The sequence below is a fragment of the Rhamphochromis sp. 'chilingali' genome (genome assembly GCF_963969265.1).
Source record: "Rhamphochromis sp. 'chilingali' genome assembly, chromosome: 2".
Taxonomy (NCBI): Eukaryota; Metazoa; Chordata; class Actinopteri; order Cichliformes; family Cichlidae; genus Rhamphochromis; species Rhamphochromis sp. 'chilingali'.
This window is the reverse complement of record NC_137930.1, coordinates 25,620,082-25,639,666: the sequence shown is the minus strand read 5'-3', so window position 1 is coordinate 25,639,666 and position 19,585 is coordinate 25,620,082. Positions and strand designations below refer to the sequence as shown.

At 39.7% G+C, this 19,585-nt stretch overlaps 1 protein-coding gene across 1 annotated transcript; it reads right to left on the bottom strand.

Annotated features, from left to right (window-relative positions):
• Positions 1-7,539: 7,539 nt before the first annotated feature.
• Positions 7,540-12,074, bottom strand: stard7 (StAR related lipid transfer domain containing 7). The gene is made up of 8 exons (XM_080875888.1): positions 11,151-12,074; positions 10,744-10,907; positions 10,527-10,576; positions 10,032-10,142; positions 9,764-9,846; positions 9,558-9,657; positions 9,375-9,459; positions 7,540-8,817 (listed from the first exon to the last, which is right to left on the bottom strand). Exons 1-8 carry the CDS (start codon positions 11,603-11,605, stop codon positions 8,639-8,641), a joined length of 1,227 nt encoding a protein of 408 aa, XP_080732014.1. The 5' UTR covers positions 11,606-12,074; the 3' UTR covers positions 7,540-8,638.
• Between the last annotated feature and the right edge of the window lie 7,511 nt (positions 12,075-19,585).

The window sequence follows — 19,585 nt, the reverse complement described above, 5'->3', positions numbered from 1 at the left end:
CCACTCCCCCGCTCTCTGGTGGGGACGGCCACTCAGGTTAATAAGTTCATTCACTCAGATGCAGTCTGAGGGTTGTTGGGATGTTCACAAGTAGCCAAACTCCACAGAGCAAAATAAAGCTGCTTTTTATTGGCACTGGGTGCACTCTTGGAAGTTGGTGTTATTTAATGTCCGTATGTTACAACAAGACCACTCGGAGTGCGAGTACCAGAAGCTAATGAATGAATGCGATGGATGACACCAAGCATGTAAACTGTGGTATAATATGGCTGGATTAGAAATTTGAAGAGTGAAATCAAGCAGTCCAAACATGAAAGATACTCATGTTTTGTTTTTTAATTATCAAGCGTGTGTGCAAAACCCATGCAAAGATGTTGCCAAGCTAAATAGGAGACCCTTACAGTATATTTAATATGTATACATCAAATGCAGGCATTTTATCATATATTGGATATAGTATTGCAAAAAAATGCATGCTTTTATCTTCATTTACTAAATTAATATGATATGGAACCGCAAAGAAAAATGATTCCAGTTTGCCAGCGAGAGAAATCCACTGCATGTTTCCACAAAATCTTTCTCTGCTCATAGGTAAAAAGCCACTTATTTGTTAGAAGTGTCATCAACATTGTGCTTTTTTCTAAAATAAATTGGTTACAGTGTCTAATTCGGGATCATCCTTAACACTTTAGATTTGCACAGATGTGTTTAGGAAAAAAAACAGATGTGAAAGTGAGACAGCATGACCGACAGTATAACGGTTCATGGAGTGTATTTGATATCTTTTGACTCCAGTTCTTTTAGCCCAAAAGCCACTTTTTAGTAAAAGCTGCAGTGGTTGAAGGTGAAGCCTGCCTGTCCAGCAGAAGCAGCAGCAGCAGGATCAACCCTTCCCAGACACCGCCTCTTCCCCACCCCCTTTTACCCTGTAAATTATAGCAGCACTTTAGCTAATGAAAGAGTTGAACACTGGGCACTAATAAAAGCCATTAAGTGAATAAAGCACTTCCCCCTCTAACAAAATTAAAGAATCTACCCATTTGGAGAGAGAGGACTCTGTATTAATATTTATGAAATGCGGAACCGGCGCCCCCCCATTCAGACTCCCCAACCTACATCCAATCCCAGCCTGACCAAGTCCTCCTTGCCAGTGCACCTATCCCAAGAGAACATCCCCAACCCCTCCTAGCTTGAAGGAGGGGCAGGAGTTGGGGACTTGAAGGGTGCTGAGGACGCAGTCAGGACAGTCTGTCTCCAGTAGAGCAAGCTGGAAGACCCCAAGACACAGCTCAGAGCACCCAGCGGTCTTCACCACCCCTCAACCACCTGCGCCTTACGCTTGCTTTGAGGCTAGCGAATGGAAAGGTGAGTTTCTTGGAAAGACAATGTGTAGAGGAGACTTTCCAACGAAAGCAGCTGGAAAGTTGTCCGTTAAACACAGAGTAGGTTGAGACCAACTGTTTTCAGTGATACTGTGCTGGTCAGGTTTGAAGAACAGTTGCTTTAGGTTTTGTTGCTTTAGCTCAGAAAGCACTTTTTTCAAATACTTCTCTTAGTATTTTAAGCCGTGTTGGTTTCCAGAAGAAGACAGGAAAATAGAAGGTAAGTAAGCGTAATCATGTATCACAATCATCATCTGTGCATAAAACCCATTAAACCATCCCATCAGCTGCGCTGCATCCCTTTCAAACATCCTCATTGTTCTGAAAAACAAAAGTCTGTTTCATTACCGCCGCCCACCATCTTCACCCAAAGTACTCCAATTTTCGTGCCATTTGGTCACTTCCAAAGGCAGCTTTTTTCCTGTTTGGTGCATTAATATGCATTATGGTGTAATTTCATCACACAAAGTGGTTTCACTTGCTGAGCCCTGTAAGTTGATTATTGTGCCGTGCCTTTTCATTGTAGTAAAATGTCCTCAGGGAGCTAGAAAGAGACACAAGGGAAGGTAACAAGATTGTCAAACCTTTTGGAAAAGAAGCTCTCTTAGCCTGATGGTATCACAACACAGGAACACTTAACATAGTTAAGACTAAAATGTTAGGAGTGGTTTTTCTTTGCTCTTAGTAGATGGCAGATGCACCCCAGATGGACTACAGAGAAGTAGCTATACCTCTAATTCTTAATTCAATAGTGTCCAGGGAGCATGGTTTGTTTTTAGTCAATAACTACTAAAATTTCAGGGACTTGGACTCTATGAGATCTTGCGACTCTAATAAGATCACAGATGAATTACCCAAACTCTGTTTCCATTGATCACTTTGGGAATGCCCAATGAGGAAACAAATTTAATCAAGCCAACATTTTTCAGGCCTGCTGCAGGTCCTTTCTTAAAAATGTTTGAGATTTGAGTTTTAAAAGAGTGAAAAGTGATCAAATGGTGACTTTTTTCCTCTGTTAGAGTTGGACGTGAAGGGCGAGAGGGTGGGGTTTGACGCAGTTCGTGCGCAGGAAGGGTGTAGCCCTTTTTTCCCGCAGTGACCATGACCTGTGAGTAATCTTTCGCTTTTTTTAATTCTGCAGCTCTTCCTAGCTACAGGTCTCTTCATCTTTTTTTGATCGTAGACCAACCAGTAGCATTTCTTTTCTTTCTTTCTTTCTTTCTTTCTTTTTTTAAACATCCCCATGAGATCAGATCACTTCTCTCACACTTTTTGGATTTTTCTGAAATTTTGCATTGCCGACAGCTCCGACTGCAGGACCGTCCTTCAGCAAAACCCATAAAATATTCTAACAATGCTGTGTCTTTTTTCAGGAAAAAAATAAAACCTGCTACTTAACATTTGCACAAAAACCTGGTCGATACGGCAGGTTGCTTGGTCAATTTGTGCAGAGTTGCATCTGTGCAATATCTGTTGGACTTTTTTTTTGTCGTTGCTCATGACTCCATTGTGCTTGATCTAACCATGCAGTGCATCTTCTGTCCATGGTTGTGCCAAGCACCTTGGAGTCTTGTGTGCACTGTCTGCCTCAGCTATCTGGATATCTATTTCAATGTCTCTGCATTTTTCCAAATATTCATGTATAAATGAAATGATCACAAAAAATAGGGCAGTAAATAAGACTGGACGACAGCGGTGGTGTGTGGTAGAAAAACACAAAGAAGATCAATAACCACAGGGTCAATTTTAATAATATTACAAGTGTTTAGTTTATATTTTAATAAAATCTCATGATGCAGTAAGATGTGGGGCTATGGCTCATTAATACCATCTAAATATTCTGTGTATTTTTACTGGTTATGTTGAATAAAGTGGAAAACTTAACAGTGAAAGCAAGCAATCGGGTTCATAGCATTCATATAAAAAAAGTGTTTTGTTTTTTTTATCTATAAGTTGGATAGCAAAAAATATGGGAGGTTTGTGGAAATGATCAGTTACAATAAGTGCTCAGTGATTTTGAGCATGTCCAGTGATTTCAGCCTGGTAGAGGTCATATATTAAAACAATGTGTCGTTTGTAAGGACTGCAGACTCATCACAGATCTGTAAATCAAATGACGAGACTCTTAGAAACGCCTGAAACTTACAAGCCAATATGTCTCAGCCCGAGTTTATGTTCTTGAAATGATCATCAAATATATTACTCCATTTTCTCCGCAGAGGTCGGCTATTTCTTTTAAAATTCAGTCTGTGTCGTCCAATCCCAACAAATGCATCAAACCAATAAATCTGAAATATGAAAACCAGACTCCTCCTTTCTTTACGACTCTTATTTTAATCAATCAACTCATTATGGATGTGGTGCCATGCCATTTGTTATTCCTCAGCTGTAGCTGCTATTTTAAATACAGTAATTGTGTAAGTGTTACTAATACATTCTACTCAAATGTCTCACAGAGAAAGTTTGCAGTGACAGAATCATCCATCCATCCACTTTGTTAACCACTTACCCAATGCGAGGGGGCTCAAGCCATTAAGAGAGAGGTCGGGTAAATTCTGGGTACGTGGTCAGTCTATAATAGAGTTAACAAATGCACAGGGACACAGAAACATACGCACTCACAGTCATGACAACTTCAGAATAAAGAATGAACATGCTCTGAGAAAACTGATGGAGGCAGCAGAAGAACATGAAATATCGACACAAAGACAGCCACAGTCAACAAGCAGCTTTGGACGTCTGTCAGGCGACCTCCTAAACACTACAGTCTGCAGTCAGCATGGCAGTGCAAAGTGAAAAATAATAAGACCTCACCATCTGCCGTTCAAAACAATGATTACGTAGCCCTAAATTCTGCTGTGAAGCATAAAAAACACTTTAAGGTATAATATTCGATAAACCTCTCAAACTAAAACTAGTTAGGACTGGATAAGCAGGTTCAGTAAGGTTAATTCACTAGATACACACATCACAGCAGACAGTTTTTATTTTTCAAACTAGACTTGACAAGAATATTGTTAAATGAGAACAACTATTCCCATTCCCATGTGAAACTACTCTTAGCTTGAGCTATTCAATCTTCAGATCTCTATCTATGAATTTAAACGGGCAGATTTGTGTTTGCAGGTCCTCAGTCTTCAGTGCTTGTGTTGAAGGCGGCTAGGCTTCTTTCTGGTCTGCGAGGATGTTTCACGTTTCTTTCAAGTGGCGGGTTCAGCTAATCGCATGTACCTGGTATTTAACCCTGGGAAGCTGTCATCTTGGAGGTAGTCCTGAGGGTTGTTTGCCAACTTAAAGTAAAGACTACACAATGTCCGGTGTGCAATACAATGAGGAGTTCTTGTACATATAAAAGACCAAACATCCACCCCAGAGATGCAAAGAAGAAACACCTCATCAGAATAAGAGCCAGTGGTACGTCTGCACTTAAAGGAGAGGGGACGCTCTTGTGAGAATCCGAATGTTCCCAAAGACAGATGGTTTGAGAAAGGAGTAAAGGACATCAACAGCCAAAGTGAAAGATCATCACTGAAGAGAACTGGTGTCCTGCAACGCCAGCAATCAGCCACCTATAATGCAATCCAGAGATCCCAAGTGTTTCAACCTCTGTAATCCTTCTTTGTGTGTCCCTCTTTCGCCTCTTTTCCCTCCCCTCATTGCATTCATAAGTGGTCACGGCAGACGGCTGCCCCTCCACGATTCTGGCGCTACTGGAGATTACTTCCTGTTGAAAAAAGGAGGTTATTTTTCCTTTCCACTGTTGCAAAGTCTTTATTCATAAGGGGTCCTCTGATTGTTGGAGTGTTCTCCCTATTATTGTAGGGTCTTTAATCTAAACTATAAAGGACATTGAGGCAACTGTTGTTGGGATCTGCCCCTACAAAGGGTTAAAGATTGTTTGACCTCTACCTGTCAAATCAGACTGCTATAGTGCAATGTGGGGAGCAGAATTACTTAATAAGTGACATAATAGCTTATTTGGAGTGCCAGTAGATCTTTCTCTGAGTAGACTGATCAGTCACCTATAAAAGCAGCAGCTGACCTGTGCTGCTGCTTTCTGTGGATTAAGTCAGTCGAATTAAAGGTTGCAAGATGTTTTGCAAAAACATCTGTTGTGCCCACTAAGGTCTCTCTCCCTGAGAAATACAGCAACTGGACATTAGCTAGCAGAGAACTTTTTTGCGACAAACTGTGCAGAAACTATGTTTGCTGTTATTTAGTAAGCAACTTTGAAAAGTTGCATTTCAAATTTCCTGCCACTTGAAAAAAAGACTACTCTGTTTAAGTTGACTCCTCTCTTCTTCCGTACAGCGACTGCACCTTTTATTTACATCTGCACCATGAACACATCACAAATATATATTTGGAAAAAAAAAGCATCCCAAATGCAGCTATGGTTTAAATTTGGAAATCATTGGTAATTTTCAGAAATTATCTAAGAAACCACTGACTTTTAGGTTAAGGTCACTGGGACTTTTAACAGATGGACCCAAGATATCAATTGGAAAATGCTACGTCACATTGTCCAATTATCACCTTCAAACTTCAGCCACATGAACTCATTCAATACTATTATACATAAACCTATCAGATTTAAGTGCTCATTAATTGCACCTGGGACTCATCAGTTTTAGTACTGAAGAAGCTTCTTGGATGAGAGGTAAAAGGTCTTCATGAATGGTAAATGGCCTGTATTTATATAGCGCCTTACTAGTCCCTAAGGACCCCAAAGCGCTTTACATATCCAGTCATCCACCCATTCACACACACATTCACACACTGGTGATAGCAAGCTACATTGTAGCCACAGCCACCCTGGGGCGCACTGACAGAGGCGATGAACCTAAATGAACCTTCATGAACCTAAAAAGATGTGGAGGTAACTTCAAGTCAAGCACTTAAGACAAAACTGGCAGATATCTTTTATAAACGACATGCAGCTATTTTAACACGTATAAATATTTGATGGTAAAGTAGTACACTGTGCTGATTATCTGCAAAGAATCAATAGTCAGCATAGATATAGCAGTGAGTGTTATCCAGAGCAGACAAATTAAACAGTGTGTGTGCAGTAAAGCTTATATGTGCAGAGTGTCACAGACCGTCTGACCAGACAGCCTATTGGATTTACAGATTATCCCATTAGACTGGACGATGGTGGCCCTTCAGTACAAACACTATGCTAATCAATCATGGCCCCGAGCAGCACAAGTCAAAGCCAAATGCTTTCTGCATCAAAAGTTGAACCCACAATGATACACATAAAGGACTGTTTATTTCATCAGATTAATGTTTCTTCCATTTCAGAAATTAATTTTAAATCACGTGGATTACAAGTGCACCTGTTCATAAGCCACACTTTCCCCCTCTTTCTTTTCCTAAAAGTTTAACAATGGAGAGAGAGAAAAAAAGTTACCTGCAAAACAAAAATAAGATGTGAAAACTGGTTTTAAATACTGCAGGTGGCACAGAGGTGTCTTCAGTTATCAGATCATTCAAATGTCTCACACACACACACACACACACACACACACACACACACACACACACACACACACACACACACACACTAAACATTAGCAAGTATGACATACTGTTTAATTGGGTTATAATGAGAGTCAATTTGCACAGTCAACCCATGAAGAGTATCTCATCTTACACTGCCATTGTTAAAAACACAAACAGCAGGAAAACACTTCACAACAGAATATAATTACACACACTTTTGATACACTGGGAGCATACGCGTATCCACACATGGGACCTCCCTCACACAAGTGGAAACCACCATATAGAATTAGCCAATTCACTCAAATGTACCATTTGAGTGAATCACATCTCGCAGCACAAGCTTGCGCTACAAGATGTTAGGGTTTTTTTACAACATTATTTCACGATTCTTGTGCCAGTCTGTAAACAGTGAACTGTGTTAGGCGATGTTATATATTCTGTGGCATGTGCTGCTATTTGTACATTCATAGCACCCCCTGCATGCAAGGGTGACATGGAAAGATGAATTCAAAGGAGTTTCAGTAGGACACACGAGAACAAAACGGTAGCATCAAAATTTAGGAGAAAGACGTGAATCTCATTGCACCCATTGACAAAAAAACAAAAACAAAATAAAAATCCAGTCCTCCAGATGTGACTTTTTGAGTATACAAGATCTACAGCAACACAGAAATATCCAGACCTCCAGAAGTGCAAACTGTGTTGATGAACCCAACAGTAACAAAATAAATTCTGAACTGAAATTGGACCACCTCTTAAAAACACAAAAACAAACAAAAAAAAAAAAAACTATCACATTAAATGCAAATGGCTTGGGATGTGGCACAAATACCTAAAACTTTACACCACTGTATCTGAGGATTTATATGGTTGTTATAAGACACTATGCCCCTAATGCTGAAGGACTGGTTCATCTTCAGAAGGCTGGATGCTTTAAACACTTGCAGGAACACAGTGAGACGGACCGTCTGATACCTCAACAGGGTGGATAGTAAACTAATGTCGATAGCAAACAAAAAGCTTTATTTTTTATTTTTAAATTCAGTAATTGTATCATTTTTTGGCCAAACTCATAATTTAACTTGTCATCTGTCATGCTTCAAACAAATCAAAATCACTTGCTTTAAATTCCCAGCAGGGGGCCTCAGTTCTTCTCTTAATCCATAATTTGACCAAGCGTTAACTTCTTAGTAAAAACAAGGCAGGTGTAGTTGCAGTTCTATGTCATACTCATTTCCGCCACAACTTGTTGAAATCACACTAAAGACGCTAATACAGTAGTGAGCAAGCTGGCGGTTTGAATAGAGTTTAAAGTCAAGCTTTGTCTAAAAACATAAGACAAGCCATTAAATACTAAAATGAGTAAAACTGTGTGTTTGGCAAAAACATGTCTATGGTTAGGAAATTTGGCTCAATTGTATAATTGCAGGAAAACATCAGGTGGCATTGACTGGCTGAAGAAGAAAAATGCCAAAACCAGCAGTCTGAACGACAACTTGCATTGCAACACTTTCTCCAGTGACAACAATGCCGTCACTAATGTAGTCCATCGTTCTTGTGACATCTCCTCTATAAACAGCATAAACATGTCTATGGATGGACACGTGCCGCTATTTTAGATCGCACCTTTCATTTTCAGTTCTTCTAATCTACCCCTAAGTTTGGGGTTGGAGGGTTATTGTTCCTGACTTGAGTGCAAGTGAAAACACACCAAGAAAACCTCTGCTCTCTACGAAATCTCCATCTCAAGCGTAGATCTGTCCAGAACCACCTGTATGGGCATTTTCTCCAGTGAGGCGCTCCTGGCTTGACGGCCTGTTTGTGTCACTGGATTTAATGACACTCGTGTAGTCTTGAATTCCCACTTCTAAGTTTTTGGCCCGCAGGGCAGCAGTGTGCAGTTTATCCAGAAATTCGGGCATACCTAGACAGGTTTTAAGAGGGAGAACATTCTCAAAATCAGGCTGGAAAAGGCATAACATGATGGAACACTCTCTCTGAAAACTAAATTTTACATTTTAGATTGCTACATTTCTGTCCAGACTTCTACAAAATGTAGTATTATTCATATATATTATTCAATTAAATATGAATACATGTGGTTAAATATGATGTAAAATATGGTCAAAATCTTGCCTTATGTCCGTTAGTTATGGTGTTGATTAACAACATCATGACAAATTGCACTGCCACAGTGTAGTCAACTTTTTAAATATTGTTTTAAACCGTGTTTGCCTCCAAACTTGTTAGAGCATCCCCCACCCCGTCTGCTCCTTCCACTGAGACTTTTAAAACTAGACTGAAAACTTATATTTATTCACTGGAATTTGAGTCAGTTTCCTTTATTCCATTCCTTTATCCTCTTTCTGTTTTGTGCTTTGTACAGCTCTTTGATCAACATTAGTCATTTTGAAATATTCTTTTTTGAATAAATTTCAGTTAATCCTTACGTGATTAGCGTATGACTTTTTCAGTACTCACCGCTCGACACCATCCAGCTCACACAATAGCGGGGGAAGACGGTCTGAGGGTCATCACTGTAGGTCAGCAGATAATCAAATCCATTCTGTGAGGAGATAAGAAAAACTATGCTGAGCAACTTCAAAAAAAGGACACAGTTGTTTAAAATTAAATAATCTGTGCAGCATGACATTCATCACTAACCTCATCAAAGGACTTGTGTGGGCGAATGACCATCTTTGACTGGTATGAATGAACTCTCACATATTCCTGTGTCTCTGGTACTCTGGGATGCTGTACGGCTCTGCACAGCCAGATTATCAATGCACAAGATAAGATACAGCATTTAGTCTGATTATATAAATACACCCCAAAATAAACAAATTAACAAACATCTCTTTAAGTCTGACCTGGAGACCAAGATCATCAGGTTGTTGTTGAAATCAACATCATAGCGGCGCACATATACATAGTCCCTCGAATACATGGGATACTGTGAAGGACATCAAACAAGATCAAATAACAACTGAGTGTGCGAAATGCAACCTAACCTTACTTGGTTGGCAGTTGCTCTTGATCAAAAGGTAAATGAAGGTTATTCATACTTTGACTGATAACAAAAAAAGTGTCACGGGTGAATGCAGGGTAGGCTGAACAAATAGCAATCTACAAACTCACAGGAAAGTGTGTAGCCCAATGCACAACTTCAGAGCCAGTATTGGCATGTCGGTCCACCACTTCAAGCTTGATAACGAGAGAATCCCACTTCTTCCTGTACTCTATGTCCAACTGGGGGGAAGGGAAAGGCAGAGTGTTATTGCTGTTAAAGCATTCCTGTGATGTGTAATGCGATTCCAAAAAAATAAAATCCCATAACCCCGAAAAACCCACTCCAATTAATATTAATCTATAACCCAACTTGATGTGTCGATTTTAAAAGGTTGTCTGAGTAAACAGTGGTTCAGAAGGTCAGACTTCAAGAGTAAAGAGATTGCTGCACACCTAAATCCCCAATAATGGATTAGGAGTGTAGCCTAATCGTACGTCCTAATCATTTCCTCATGTATGTCAGCACTGAAATAGAATAGGTGATCAGCTTCACGCAGTTTCCTCAACGACTTAAACTTTTGAGGTAGTCAAAATTGCACATAATTAGACTGAACTTAAATATACCTGTACATTGAAGAATTGTCTTGGTGTGACATCATCATAAGAGCCCAATACTGCAAATAAAAGATAACAAATCAGACCAGCTCAAAGTACCTTCAATTAACTGCTTAAAATGCAAGAAAAATCTGCAGAATCCTTTAGAGCTACAAATATTTCTCCCTCTATGACAAAACTGGACAAATATGTGAGACACTGTTAAACATGTGTGTGACTAGCTGACCTCGATATTCGTAGAGGTGACTGTTGGGAATAGGTCGCTTCCACACTCTGAAGTCCTTCTTTTCCACCACAATTTCCCAGCCAGATTCCTGTTGCCCAGTTGCAGTCTCCGAAGACACACTTAGTCGTTTTGCTGCCTCCAGCGCCTGCAGCTCCAGTCCACACCTTCACAAAGATGCAAATAACAAGCTTAGATTACTTACAGGTTATATTCAGGTCATAATGAAATGCTTAACTGTACATACAAATGTAAGAACAAATTTAACTGCACTGTTTACTCAAATTTTGAATCAAGACAGGAATATCAATGCTGCTTTGTTGAGAGTGTCAACAGAGTAAGAGGCATGTTTACATCTATTCCTTTTTTTTTTTTGCAAAAATATATGCCTTTATAAAATGTTGTCCCACCTCTGAATTTCCTCATCTTGGATTTTCTCATTCTCCCACATGAAGACACCAGCCAGGGCAGCCACAAATTTCCCAGTAGGGGCGTGCTTGCTCTGTAATCTGCGCCATATGTTGCCAACCAGGGTCCACTTGGTGCGCTCCGAGTACAGGTTGGAGTAAAGCTCTCCAACCTGGCATGCACGCCGGAGTCTCTGGCCGGTCACAAAGCCGCAATGGTCCGCAAATATGGACAGCAAACCCTTCCTCTTGGGACCAGAGGCCGCGGAGTCGCTAGCACCCACACCTGCCCTCTGCAGCCAGGACAGCAGCAGGCCCACGTTCCTGCCTAGCAACGGGAGCCTCTCAAGCTTTCCCCTTCCCTCCTCGACAGTGCGTCGAAATGACCAGCTGCTCTGAAGCCTCACTGTATTTATACCGATCTCACAGATCGGACGGCGGGGCACCGAGTGAAACATGACAGCTGTGTCCGTGACACAAGTTCACAAAGACAACGTGAATTCCAGAAGTAGCAGAGTGCAGCAGCAAGGGTTAGCTAGCAAACTTTGTTTCCAAAGCTAATGCGCTGCGAGCTACCACCGCGCATTCCCTCTCTACCTACGCAGATAATGATGCACAACTATAGAAAGAAAAATTCATAACTTACTCTAGTAGTGCCACTAGCTGCGGAGTTGTCTGCAAACACGCGACATGTAACGTTAGCCTTAGCTAACCTTATCTCTCTTCACTAGCTTCTAAATTAGCGGAAGTTACCAGCACAAACTAAAATGCACAGAAACCCCCCCGCTCCTGCCTCTGAATATAATATCTAATAACTCCACTGTAAACTGAACTGTTATATTGTAGCTATCTGTCCTGAAACAGCCTCACGTTTTCACTCAATACATTTGACCTCCTCTTCCTACTCTCTACCTTATGCACGCGCTTTTTAAGCCCGCCCACAATTCGCTATACGCCCTGTGATTGGATGTTTCTTGCTTAATGTCACTTCTTATTGGACAGGGCCACACTCCGTTTGATTTTGAGTCGTTTAATCACCAGCATGTCTGGTTGTCCAGCTTCGTGTGTCTACTAAAGCCCATCCACCTCAGTTGCAGCGCTTAAGCGATGATCTGGGTTAAAGGTGAAGAGAAGGTAAACTGCAGCTGGAGTCCAGGATAAGTGTTTACGGAAAGTAAAAATCATGCATAATAGAAAGGGGAATGCTGGTACTTCGTGCCATGGAGCGTCTGAAGAAGAGGAAGTCAAGTCGCCCTCCAGCGGCACAAAAGTCGTAGTAAGAGTGGTGACTCTAACCATGACCATAAATTACGCGCAAAACGCTATCGGAGCGGTGATACTTGATTGCTAAAATATGGTCCGTGGCCACATGGAGGTCCTGGAGATGCTTCAAGTGAGGAGTAAAGTCATTTTAACTTCAAACAGGGGAGTCAGATAAATCGAGGAACGTACTCCTCGTCATTAACTTTTAATAAATGTACACATTAATTTGCAAAAGTCTTAAGACACCCATCATTTCTTTATATTATGCTAGGAAAAAAATTGAATAGGTGAAAGAAATTAAAAATAATGTGCAGTCATACATGAAAATACAATATAGAAAGGGAAAAAAGTTTAATTCTAACGAGCTTGAAAGTCAATATTTGATACAACCACTTTTATTCTTTCTTTGCTTTTGTTTGCTATGTTGTCTGTTATCTACAGACACAGAAATGGTTCATCCTTTCAGTTAGATATTTTGAATGATTTCTAAGTGGCCTAAAATACAAACAAACTGTTAAGTATGGAAGCCCGTTTCCGCCACTAAAAAAAAAAAAAGTATCCATAACTCGAAATTTCGAGCTGTCTTTCTCGAAATTTTGACTTATTAGTAGTTCTAAAATGTTGACTTACTTTTCTCAAAATTTTGAGTTAATAACTCGAAATTTCGAGTTAGCGCTGCCAATCAGTAATCTAAGTGAATGATGTAATTTCCTTGTTATGTAGTTCTAAAAAGCTTGATAATATATTAAGTAATTCAAAGTATTCAGAATACGTTACTCTCATTGCGTAATGTAATGGAAAACATTACAAAATACATTTTGGGGCATGTATTATGTAATCTGTAGTGGAATACATTTTGAAAGTAACCTTCCCAACACTGCACAAAGCAGAAGATGAAGCATTGCCAAATATGTTTCCAAACAACTTCCTTCCAAGCCAAATACTAGAAAATGTGATGGAGCATAGCTTCCCTTTGGCTTCACCTGCACAAGTGCCAAGGTAGGTCTCCCTGACAGAATTTATCTTGTAAGGCAAAGGGGGGCCTAGCAAAAAAAGTTTAGGAACCCCTGTGCTAATGCATCCTGTTGTGTTCAATGTGTTCTACACATGTTCAACAGCCACCAAAATCTAACACTACTGCAAGGCATTTTAACATTTTCTGCATTCAATGCTCTGTCTAAAGGGTTGAAGTTCAAATGTAAAGTTCAAATTCAAAGATACGCTGCAGATACTCACCAAACATTGAGCTGAAATATCAAGCCATCAGTGCTCAGAGCCGTTGTACATGTCCACTCAATCGCTCACTTTGGCCCCAAGAAGCACAGACCCCAGGGTCTCAAACACCGTTGCTAGAATACATGCCTGACGCAAAGTGAGTCCACGGCTGTGCCAAATGAGTTAGTAACATCATTGGCAAAGAGGGAAAAGGCTAAGATGAAGGCAATGATGAAGCCAACAAGGAATAAATGTCTGACAAAATAGGTTTTTATATAAATTGTTTCAAAACAGCAGCTAGTAAAATAAAGAGGTACAGAGATGTAAATAAATAATTAGCTTTATTTTTAGGCCCATTTGTCTTTTTGTGGGATTCAGCAGTGCAAACTTCTGGAAGTTAGTTGCTGATTGTTAGTTGTTGTAGGTGAAACCTTTTTTAAAGTGAACTCACTTGTTGTTGCACTCAGACACTTAGCAAAGAAACTATCAGATTATGTGGTGTGTATACATATATATATATATATATATATATATATATATATATACATATATATATATATATATATATATATATATATATTTATATTAGATCCGGGGCCATCAACACGTACGCCCTGCCTGTGATCAGGTACCCTGCTGGGGGTAATAGGCTGGCCAAAGGAGGAGATAGAAGCCACTGACATAGGTAAGCTCCTTACCATGCATGGAGGGTTTCACCCCAAGTCCAGCACCCTGAGGCTGTACGCTAAGCGGAAGGAAGGGGGCCGGGGACTGGTGAGTGTCGGCACCACAGTCCAGGATGAGACAAGGAACATCCAAGAATACATTGGGAAGATGGCCCCAACTGACCGAGTGCTCAGTGAATACCTCAGACAGCAGAAACCCAAGAAAGAGGAGGGAGACGAGGAACCATCATGGAAGGACAGGGCCCTGCACGGTATGTACCACCGGCAGATAGAGGAGGTGGCTGATATCCAGAAATCCTACCAGTGGCTGGACAAAGCTGGACTGAAAGACAGCACAGAGGCACTAATCATGGCAGCACAAGAACAATCTCTGAGTACAAGATCCATAGAGGCTGGGGTCTATCACACCAGGCAAGACCCCAGGTGCAGGCTGTGTAAAGATGCCCCAGAGACAATCCAGCACATAACAGCAGGGTGCAAGATGCTAGCAGGCAAGGCATACATGGAACGCCATAACCAAGTGGCCGGCATAGTGTACAGGAACATCTGTGCCGAGTATAACCTGGAAGTCCCGAGGTCAAAATGGGAGATGCCCCCAAGGGTGGTGGAGAATGACCGAGCTAAGATCCTGTGGGACTTCCAGATACAGACGGACAAAATGGTGGTGGCTAACCAACCGGACATAGTGGTGGTAGACAAACAGAAGAAGACGGCCGTAGTGATCGATGTAGCGGTTCCGAATGACAGCAATATCAGGAAGAAGGAACACGAGAAGCTGGAGAAATACCAAGGGCTCAGAGAAGAGCTCGAGAGGATGTGGAGGGTGAAGGTAACAGTGGTCCCCGTGGTAATCGGAGCACTAGGCGCGGTGACTCCCAAGCTAGGCGAGTGGCTCCAGCAGATCCCGGGAACAACATCGGAGATCTCTGTCCAGAAGAGCGCAGTCCTGGGAACAGCTAAGATACTGCGCAGGACCCTCAAGCTCCCAGGCCTCTGGTAGAGGACCCGAGCTTGAAGGATAAAACCGCCCGCAGGGGCGTGCTGGGTGTTTTATATATATGACAGTTGTTTATTGCAGGTACCGTCAACTTAAGTTCACGTTATTTTTCTGGACGAACTATTTCTCAGGCAAACTGCAAAAGAAATTTCCCTCGTAACTTCCCGGTACTGGTAATTTTTCTTATACGGATGAGGCCTTGTTTCTGTACCATTATTTAATTCCAGAGGTTTTTAAGATTGTTTGTTTTTTTTCACTTTTTGACTAAAAGCCTATATGACATTTTTTTATTTCACCATTCATTAACTGCAAGGTTTAAATATGTTAAAATTTTCTTCAAACAAACAGTATTTTTAAAGTTGTTGATGTCTGAGCCAATTGTCCTCTTTTTTGGAAATCAAAATATGATCACCCTAGGAGACGCACAAAGAGAAGGTTGGTTGTTGACTAGGGGTGGGTTTTTATAATCGATTCATGGATTAAAATCGATTCATTAAAATCCTGAATCGATTTTTTAATATAAATTTATTTTGCCCAAAATGCCAGAATCTCAGGTGACATCTCACAAAATTTCAAGAACCACCAAACAGTTAAGACAGTAAATGAGAGCAGGAACACGGATTCTGCACATATACTTAAACACACAGCGCGACCTGCGGATCAGAATCAGTTAGATGTCACCTTTCTCACGGTCGGGGCTGAAAGCCGACAGCTCGCCGATTCTGATCTGTCGGCGGGTCCGCGCTTTGTGTTCACGCCCTTTATGAGCCGATTCTAAAGCTGTTAGTTTGATCTCTCTCCAAACAATATTGACCGAACCAGCAGCAAAAGAAGATCCAAACGCCTCACATAAACATCGTCATGAATTCACTCTGACTTTTACTGTTTTGCTTCCACCGCGATGCACAGCTCTCTCTCTCTCTCTCTCTGTACTTCAAGAACAGTTTCCCTTTCTTCATTATTTGCTTGCTTGTTACGCACAAGTCTACTGTTGCTTACAGCGCTGTCGGCCGCTGTTTTTTTCCCTTTTACATTCTTCCGAAAAGAAAACCTCATTTCTGCTGTTCAATACTGAACAAATTTAAACTTTTTAAAATTATTCAAAATGCAAAACGCTTAGCCGTGTCTCTAATAAAACCGCTGTAACGTCAGAGGTAATGTTCATTAATTAATGGTTTTCTTTCGTTTTCGATGTACTGCAGAATATTTTTACAAAATCCCAGGCCTGGAAAATCACCTTCATGTTTTTCTGTGTTTTATCTTCAGCTACTTTGACACAAAAGCATCTGCTGACTGTCAAAATTTCCCAGATTTAAATTGAATCGAATCGAATTAAATCGAATCGTGGATCGAATCGATTCGGGACCTTGTGAATCGGAATTGAATCGATTCTAGAAATCAGTGACGATACCCAGCCCTATTGTTGACATAGGACATTTTGTGTTGCAGTACCAGTGATGCCAGCAGAGGGAGTATTGAGGCTGTGCTAGAAGGGAACATCATGTAACATCATGTAAGACTGTAGAAGAAGAGTAAATGGTTTGTTGTTTTTGTTTTTTTTTCAAACATTTTTTTTTCCAAACTTTATTTGAAATTATAAAACGAACAGTCAGTCATTCCAGTTCAGTTTGTACAGTAGACATACAGGGCAAATAAGAGTAACAATATACAGTACAATGAAATAAGAAGGATAAATAAATAAAGGGGGAAAAAAAGGGGGAATGTGACAGACTTCATAACAACTTTGTACTTGAAAGTTGTGACAGCTCATTCGTTAAACATTTCTGAATGAATTTCAATCAATGATAAACTTTTTTTATTGGAAGTTAATTTAAGAGAGTTTAAGTAATATTCAATTTCAATCAAAAACAAATTAAATGATGGGGTTGAGTTTTGAAATTTACATTTATGTATATGGAATTTCCCTAATAAGATATAAAGATTGACAATGGCACTTTTTTTTCCTTTAGTTTCAAAATAAGTGATAATGTTCTTCCCTTCAATTTTGATTTCGTATGTTGTTTTGCACAGTATATAATTTTCAAGCTCTCTCCAAAATGTAGCACTATGTGAACAGCCATAAAACAAATGAGTAACACTTTCAAGTTGAGTTTTACAGAAGAAGAGTAGCTGTACAAAGCTGTGCCTGTAACGTGTGACACAAGGTTCAATAAAAAGGAAGTGACTATATTCCTCATGTGTGAAGATACAAAAATAACTATAATTAGGATATGTTTCAATGAACAGGTAAAAAAACAAAACTTGTATATGTGGATGGAGTTTTCGATAGTTTTCCCAATTTGTCTTCTCGTTATAATCTCGCTATTACCCATTTGTTTCGCTATTTTCAAATTCGACATTTTGTTGCCAAGTGTTTCCCAAATTTCCCCTCTTTACCTCCAGAACAGCAGTGGGAAACTACGTTATCATTTATTCCTCATCACAGAGGAACCATTTCGAAACTCTATGATGCTATTCTATCTTTTAGTAACCACTCTAATGTTAAGCTTAAGTGTACATGGGAAAGGGAACTAGGAATTCGAATACATGAGGAGTCTTGGGAACAGGCTATAGCGAGGATACGATCTTCCACCTCCTGTGCTCGTCTTGGACTTATTCAATTTAAGGTCATACACAGGGTGCATTTCTCTAAGTCTAGACTTCCTGAATTGTATCCAGAAGTGGAAAATAAATGTGATAAATGCCATCGTTCTCCTTGTCACCTTAGCCACATGTTTTTTCTGTGCCCTGAGCTACAAGGTTTCTGGACAGGGTATTTTGCTATTATGTCAACTGTTCTTGGGGTAACTCTTCATCCTTGTCCTCTGATTGCTGTATTTGGGATTCCTGTTCGCTCACTTACACTTGATTCCACACAAAAGGATATTATAGCCTTCACATCCCTATTAGCGAGACGTCTAATATTGTTGCATTGGAAGTCTGTTAAGTATCCTACTATTTCCCGGTGGCTTAAAGATGTCATGTTTTTTTTTTTAAAACTTGAAAAAAGTAAATATATGTTGAGAGGTTGCACAGCCAAATTTTTTCACAAGTGGCAACCCTTTATCTCTTATTTTGGTAGTCTAGAGGAATTGCCTGTTTAAATGTACTTCTGTTACTGTTATATTCCTCTAACATGTTTGATGGTTGTGTTGATCTGGGGGTCTTTGTTTTAGAATGCGTTTTTTGTTCTTTTTTAGTTGGTTTTTATATACTTATATATATATATATATATATATATATATATATATATATATATATATATATATATATATATATATATATATATATATATATATATATATATATATATATATATATATAGTATATAAGTATATTTACTTAGGAAAATGAAGAAAGGTTAATTGTATTTCGGTAGCTGCAAGTACTGTTGTTTTCTTTTTTCAATAAAAATATTTTCAAAAAAAGAAAAAAAAAACATGTATCACTCCAAATATAAATGGACCTAACGGTATGTAAAATACGAATTGGTAGAACAGTAATGGCCATTACGGCCACTGTATTCAGGATGCTAGGGTAACATGGCAACTTCTACAAACCTCTGCCTCATGGTATATACCATGGCGGGCCCATTTCTCAAGCTCTTTTTAAATAACCATAACTCCATTGTGCTAAAGACAAAATTAGAAGGGTTTCAGAAAAAAGCCAAGACAAGCTTTACAGAAATATTCAATATATTATGGTTGCACAAGACATTCACAAGGTACTGCAGAAACTGCGCCATCAAGTGGACACAGAGCAGAGCACAAATTAGTCAAATTACAAAACAGCAGATTTTAAAGTAAACATACATCTTTGTATCACTGGAAAAAAATCATATGACTTCATTTGTGATGCAACTGCTTTGAATTGTTTTATTGATATGATTTAATTTAGTGTCTAGGCAGAAGTGAGGCAGTCGATCAGAGAGCTGAATTTCCCCTTATTTATATCAAATAGATAAAATATACCAATAAAAATATCACAATGGTAAATAAATGCAAGGCATACTATCAGCATGGAAATGAGAAACTACCTGTGCACGTCTGTGTTTTTAAACATTTTGTGAGCTAAAGTATGTTTCCAGTTTAGTTAGACATCTATAACTTCACCATGTCTAAACAGTACATTTATCAGGTCTGCTATCATCTGCTTCTGGATCTTTTAGGACCACAGACCATTCATTCTTCTCCTAAAACTGCTAAAATGATTGTTTACAAATTGACCAACTTAACTGGACCTAGGGTTTTTTGATTCACCTAACTGTGGTGAGACAA